Below are 7500 nucleotides of genomic sequence, written 5' to 3'. Positions count from 1 at the left end.
GTGTGTGTGTGTGTGTGTGTGTGTGTGTGTGTGTGTGTGTGTGTGTGTGTGTGTGTGTGTGTGTGTGTGTGTGTGTGTGTGTGTGTGTGTGTGTGTGTGTGTGCGGAAAGAAGGGATGTAAAAAAGTATAATAAAATTGAAAATAAACTGCTGCAGATGTCCTGCCATTAGTTCGAAGACCCCTAGGGGGCCAAGGACCCCAGTTTGTAAACCCCTGCTCTAGATAAAAGCGCCCACGCTAAATCCATAACTAACTAAATTACTTTGTGGCGGTACGGTTTTCTCCCCGCTGTAGTTACCGTCTAGCTCCAGAAGTGGTGTTCCCAGATCAGTACTACGATGCACTGGCAGCGTCCCGGGCCTTTCTCTCCGTAGACGTCTTGGAGCGCTACAGCATCCACCCGGAGAGAGTCTGCATCTCCGGGGACAGCGCCGGTGGAAACCTGGCTGCCGCCGTGGCCCAAGAGGTGCTACCTGCATTATAATCGGAGCGTTAACTCTCTCCTCAGAGATCCTTCCCCAGGTCCAGCAGGGAAAACGGTGCTGGAGCAAAAAAAAAAAAATTGTACCATTATAAAAGATTGTCGTATTGTGATGCACAATGTTGCTTGTATTAATGAATGATGATAAGAATTTACAATCTCTGATGCCATGAGATCTGTAAAACTGGAGATAAAATCTGATGTCAAACTTGACCATATCGTTTAAAGTCATGAGCTACCTCTGAATCCTTGAATATTGGATTTTTAATGAATTAGCAGACATTGTGATATATTTCAATATAGTGTAAATTTACACATGATTATTGCAATAATACATTTCCACATCACCCAGCCCCACTCACGCCCTACTGTCTCCACAGCTTGGGTCAGATGACTCCTTGACAATCAAGTTCAAAGCCCAGGCGTTGATCTACCCTGTCCTCCAGGCGCTGGACTTCTATACCGCGTCCTACCAGCAGAACCAGGCGGTACCCATCCTCTACAGGCCTGTCATGGCCCGTTTCTGGCTGCAGTACCTGGGAGCCGACGCCTCGCTGGAGCCCCTTCTGCTCGCCAACAACCACAGCTCCCTGGACCAGCCGCACATCAGCCCCGAGACCCGCTCTAAACTGGACTGGAGCTCCCTGCTCCCAGCAAAACACAGGAAGCACTTCAGGCCGGTCGTCAAGGCAACGGGGTCGCCGGGGGTGGTCAGCACGGTGCCGGGGCTGATGGACGTGCGCGCGGCGCCTCTTCTGGCAGAGCGGGGCGCTCTGGGTCGGACACCCAGGGCCTACGTGATGACCTGCGAGTTCGACGTGCTGAGGGACGACGGGCTGATGTACGCCAAACACCTGCGGGACGCCGGCGTCGCAGTGACCAGCGACCACTACGACGACGGCTTCCACGGCTGCATGGTGTTTGCCTTCCTGCCCATGCGATCCCGGGTGGGACGACGGAGCATGGAGAACTACATACGCTGGCTGGACCAGAATCTGTAGCCGGCCAAGCTTGGAAGCGGAACCTCCCTGAAGATCTGGTGGAGTTTGTTTTTGCTTTCGGTGTACACTGCGCACCACTAGAACCACATCCAATATATTGTCAGAACGAGCGGCCGGTTCCAGAGACAATCATGTCAGCTGGAAGGAGCCGATTCGTTCCCATGGGTCCTTTTAACTGTCACATACAGTACGGCCAGGCACAGAAGCTGACAACTGCTCCAACACTGTGATTCACACTGGATATGAGCACCAGAGGAATGCTGACAATGTAAACCAAGCCAAGTTGTAGCCAAACACACTTGGCATGCACATACAGTATGTGTAGATAACTGTATTTCTTTTGAAATCCTATTTCCTTTTGAAGATCCTCAAGAATACACAAAGGCAACAATTTACAAAGACAATATATATATATATATATATATATATAATATAACCAAAGCCACACAGCAGAAACATTCCATCTACAATAAGTTAATAAGAACGCAAAGCTTCCAGACGCTGGAAAAACGCAAAACCTCCGAACTAAGAGCCTAATGAAAACTCAACAGAGCTCTTCCAAAGCCAGCGGCGGTTATTTCAGTGCCGTCCGTATAGAACAATGTTGACCATTCTAACAAGTTTTTGCATCTCACGAGTTACTACGTGACCCGCCACCTATCTTTTCACCCATTCCAGTCGTCCGACGCATTTTTTAAGCTATAATCCTAAGATAAGGCACTGAGAGACTGAGCCGGCCTGCCTCGCAAATGTAATGTAAGCAAGGCCGAGGTCACAGCTGCGAGCACTCACTGGGTTGTGCAATGTTGTACGTTAGATAATGTGCACTGTTCTGGGCTTGGCGGAGCACACGCTCAGGCATGGTTTCTGTCCGAAGGTTCTCTCCGTCGACCACTGCGCTGTTCTGCAAGGTAAAAGAAAAAATCACTGACGGAATATGACAATGGTCTAAAGTTCTCTGTACTATAATGAAGAGCAGAATGCAGTCAGACCCCATTTAGAGTATTATATATGTATTACAATAAACAGATAAATGCAGCTGCTCAAAATATACAACTTCCCTATGCAGCCATGATAGCCATATGGTACTCCTTTTGGTATTTTCCCCTTCCCATAGAAATTGATTTATGGCAAGGATTGGACAGTAGTTAGGACATCAAGGCGTTTGGGGCAGGGTTAGATGCCTTCCAGAAACCTGATGGAGTTTGGCTTTGGCACCATCATGCAGAAATATTCACGCAGAAATATTGCATCACTTTGCAAATGTGCATCATAGGGCTGCAGAACTTTATATGAAATTAATCAGTATATTTTTTAAGCATTTTCATCCGCAAATGCATTTTTCTTTACGTTGGAAGGGGCAGAAGAGGAGAATGAGTATAAACTGAATCCATGTGAAATCTAGAGCCCTGTACTGTATATTACTTGAATGATATATTTGTAGTTAAGGACACTGATACAGGGATTTGTGTATTTTGACAAGTTTTTTAATTGGAGGCAGTGAATGATAGTCGTGGTAAAAAATATTTTCTTGATGATGGACATTAGCATATAGAATTGGGTTGGTGAAGAATGCTGATTTGAACCATGGCCTTGCAAGGTTATTTCCATAATACAGAAAATTGGCCATTCTGGTTTTTTTTTTGTAATTATTATTAAGGAGAACTATTTTTTTTATTTGAGTTGCTTGAATACTGGGTGTGTTTGGGAAGAAATTAATAATATTCAGAATAATAGTCATTACATTATCTTTAAAAATGTAAAAGTAAAATAGTCAAATTAACATATTGTTATTTATTTAAGGCAACATTGGTTTAACATTATACTGTACTGTATGTGTTCACTGTATTGTAAATTCTACAATATATAAAAAACTATGTTTTAAAAATCTTTAATCTATTTATTGCACACAAGGAAAAATACAAATGTATTTTCTCTTTAATTTTCTTTTTATATTTTCTTTTACGATAACTGTTAGATGTGTGTAATACCATCTTCTGACAGGAGGTGGTGGGAGATCTTCCCCACTCCGCCACCCTTCCACTGCACTATCTGGCCTTGTTTTTTTAATATTTATTAACACTTTTGGAAGCTAAATATTATTTATGGACAGCGATATGCCATTAATCTGGGGAATAAACTGCCTGATTTTTAGTTGCAAAATTTTACAATCCCTCATAAAACTTTATCTCTCTTATATGAACGATTTATGGTTTACTATATTTTATACCGTTTGATGCACAGTACCATCCGCTTCATGAGAAACGGCTGTACTGTTGAATTGTTGCTGTGCACTGTGATGCCGCTGGAGCGGAGAGTTAGACGTTAGGTCCAGAGTCAGCCTCGTGCCAAGCCTCCGCCATCCATCATCCGTCTCAACTCTGCTCTTTTCTTTTTCCTTTTTCCTTTTTATTTGAGCTGAGATTCCTCCTTTTTTCTTCCCCAGGGCCGCAGCCGCACCGGGCGTGTCACAGCCCTGACGCAGGGCTCCGCTGACATCATCCGACGGCCGGGTCCTGTGTCAGGGCTGGGTGACATCTTGGGCCTCCGACAATGTATGTTGTCCTTCGTTTTTTCTCCTTCCATCTCTCTTCTTTTACTCCCTTTGTCTTTCATGACCCCTCTTTTTTTTTTTTTTTCCCTGTTTACTCGCTCGCTCTCTTCCTCTCCTTCCTACCCCCCACCCCCATCAATTTTTTTCCCCCCACCTCTCCCTCTTCTCTTTGAACCTTCAAGTCAAAGCCTGTAAAGTACATGATGTCAGACTCACCGAGCGATCCTATCTGTCTGCAGTACTCCTGGGATAACGTGATCAGAGGGACGGAGACCGGATGAGCCAGAGCATGCTCCATGCATCATGCACAGCTCTCTCGTGTGTGTGTGTGTGTGCGCGATTTTGCAAAATTAATAATCCGACCGTGTAATCCGACTCTATGAAGCCAGGTTGTGTTTTGCTATAACGTATATCGATATTTACTCGAGATAATTTGGAAGCTGTGGTTAAAAATAAATAAATAAATAAATAAATAAATATATATATATATATATATATATATAAAAAGTGACTTTGGTCACCTTTTCGTGTGTGTGTGTGTGTGTGTGTGTGTGTGAGCATGGCACATCTGCTGCAGTGATGTATTGTTAATGTGCATAGCTCTGTGTGCATGGGTTTGTGTACATGTGAATTGCATGCAATTGTAGTTGTGCTCATTTGTGGAAACATGCACTTGCGACAAATCCTGTATACAGTGTGTGTGTGTGTGTGTGTGTGCATGTGTTTGTGTGTCTTTTCATATCTGTATTGAACACGCTGTGGTATGCCTGTTGTTTGTCTGAGCTAATCAAACACGCTTCATTACTAGGCAATTGCCCAGCGGGACTTGATTAGGTCATAAAGTCCATGTGGGTGGTTGGTAACTAAAGCAACAACCAAACAATGGTAAATTACTCATGCCTAGCACAGACATGATGTGGGGAATCACACATGCTCCGTCACTATCAAGCATATGAGGGATGTACAGGATAGTCAAAGCAATGATTCAGACCCTCTTACTTTATCCATGTGCTATATTCAGTCTGTATTCAGGATGTGTTTTCGGTCATGAGGTTGAAAATCCGGGTGCAGAAAGTAAAATTTCAATCTCCGATTTTGATTCAACCATGTGCATTTGCCAATTAGTAGAATCCCAGGATCCAAATAATGAGTGAAGTCAGCTGGATCAGCGCACGGGTGGAGCCAAAACACAGCCGTATTTTCCACATGTTTTTTTTACACTTAATCCACAAAAATGAACAACATATTTCTGCCGGATTATAAAACTGGGAAAAACAAAAAAATATTTTGTTTTCAAAGTTTTTGCAAACCTTTACTCTGCGCTGTGTGGGTCGTCTTTCGGAGAAGTGGCAGCGGAGCGCACCTGGACGGCCGGGTTTTCGGGAGTTTCCCCCCGTTGTTCCATTTGGCTCCTCTTCAGCTCTGTCAAGTCAGCTGTGAAGTGTCAGTGAACTGTGATCTTCAGATCTCTCGACAGGTTTTTCTAATGGGGTTCAAGGCCAGGCCTTGGCTGCGAGACACAAGGATTTTCAGTTTGGTCCTGAAGCCATGCCAGCGTTGTCTTGGCGGCGTGCTTTGGGCTGTTGGCGGTGTTGAAAGGTGATTCCTCGCTCCAGATTGAGGCAGGTTTGCGTTCTGGGGGCCGGCGCTCGGCGAAGACCTCTGTGTTTTGCTGCTGGTCGTTCCATTTCCCTTGCCTCAGATGTCTCCCCATTCCAACTGAGAAGCATCCCCGCAGGAATGTTGCTACCATGATTCACTGTATGGACGGTATAGCACGGCCGCTTCTCCCCGAATGTAATATTTGCGAGCCTTAAATTTTCTCTCTCGTCATACGGGTCAACTTTTTCCTCATGCTCCTCAGAGCGCCTTTTTGGCAAACTCTGGACATGCTGTCATTTGCAGTTTACTTCTGGCAACTCTACCCCGAAGTCCATATCAGTGTAAGTGCTGAAGAGATGCTGTCCGTATGGAAGGTTCTCATTTTCGCAGCGCTGGTTCTCTGCCGTGGAATGGCAATTCAGCGTCTATCCAGAGAAGTGCTCCTTGTCCGGTGAACCCCCCCCCCCCATCGGCCATCTTAAGGGACGCTCCGCGATAGTTCCAAACTCCTTCGATTTGACAGTGATCGAGCTATCTGTGCTGATCTTGCGCTGTGCTGTGTAACCTTCCCCGAGGCTGAACCCTGAAACAATTCCACCTCGGGGGGGGGGGGGGGGCTCTACGGTCAGTTGCCCGGACATCGCGGTTCATTTCCCGCTATCATCCCCCGCTATGAAACGCACCGCCTTTTCCAGGCCGGCGCAGCATCCCTCCTGCCCGAATTCATCGCAGACAGACCCCGATCAAGCCCCGCGGCGAGCTCGACCCGCTGCCGACCTCGCGGTAGATGGCGCTCAAAGCATCTCCGCCGTCCCAAACACATGTCCAATAACGGAATCAAACGGAGTGGCCTTTACCTCGTCCGACAATTCTGACAACAAGAGATGTGTTTGAAATTATCCCGGATCTTTGTTCCTGGCTCGTGCGTGGCCCGGCTCGTGCGCTCTGTAACCTGAACGCTGACGGGAACCAATGGGACGAGCGCTGGGAGGATAACTCTTCCCGACGCCACGATTGGCGGGCCCTGACCATGTGGTGTTGGGGCTACAACAAAACATCATCTTCAAAAACAAAATTCTTGTCAAATCTGGGATGCAGCACGGGTCCCGTTCTCCGCAAAGTAAAAACGGATTGACTTATGACAAATAGTTGCAAGATCGAGTCAGACTTAAGATGTCCACTTCAAATGCGAGAAAGAAAAAATAATATAATGCTCCGGCCAAGGTTTGAAGTGGCTGCTGATAGATACCAGACTTGGCTTTCAAAAGCAAAGCTGGATGCAGGATTTGGAACGTAAGTGGGAGGAAAGCGAAAACACGTGAAGATGGGGGACAACTTTTTCTTGACGCTAAAATAAAATCTCTCTCCAAAAATGGTCGGGATTCGGTAAAAAGAGAGGTGGCTCGCACTGATGCAATCTTTACTTTATATGAGGTCATTCACTTTTCCTTCCTTTTTTCGTAATCATTTTGTGGTCGTGACGCGTGCTGTGTGACTACTCTTGTGTGACGCCAGGTATGTCCAGGGCATGCGTTTCCAGGCATGTACGCACGCACGCACGCACGCGTGTGTGTGTGTGTGTGTGTGTGTGTGTGTGTGTGTGTGTGTGTGTGTGTGTGTGTGTGTGTGTGTGTGTGTGTGTGTGTGTGTGTGTGTGTGTGTGTGTGTGTGTGTGTGTGTGTGAGACCCTGCGCACAGAAACTTTTTTCCCACCGAGGCGACTGATGCAACGGATTAATCATCCGATACCTCGCCAATAACGTCTAAAGACAACACAGCCTCTGGGAATTAAAATTTTGAAGAAAAACAAGTGAGCGAGCGAAAAAAGACCCGGTGTCCCCGAGCCTGGGAACGCCGGAGG

General features: G+C 46.1%; 1 protein-coding gene across 1 annotated transcript in view; it reads left to right on the top strand.

Moving 5' to 3' along the window:
• Positions 1 to 1483, top strand: part of LOC307245144 (neutral cholesterol ester hydrolase 1-like) — a gene marked incomplete at both ends in the record, with an annotated part of 4315 nt that extends 2832 nt beyond the window's left edge. Inside the window, 2 exons of the mRNA XM_080020574.1 lie at positions 296 to 467; positions 863 to 1483. Coding sequence (XP_079876700.1) covers positions 296 to 467; positions 863 to 1483 — 793 coding nt within the window. The remainder of the gene's footprint in view (positions 1 to 295; positions 468 to 862) is intronic.
• Positions 1484 to 7500: the final 6017 nt, after the last annotated feature.

Source organism: Zeus faber (genome assembly GCF_960531495.2).
Source record: "Zeus faber genome assembly, chromosome: 19".
In the NCBI taxonomy this organism is placed as follows: domain Eukaryota; kingdom Metazoa; phylum Chordata; class Actinopteri; order Zeiformes; family Zeidae; genus Zeus; species Zeus faber.
The sequence above is the reverse complement of the archived record's forward strand: the minus strand, read 5'-3'. Positions and strand labels throughout refer to the sequence as shown.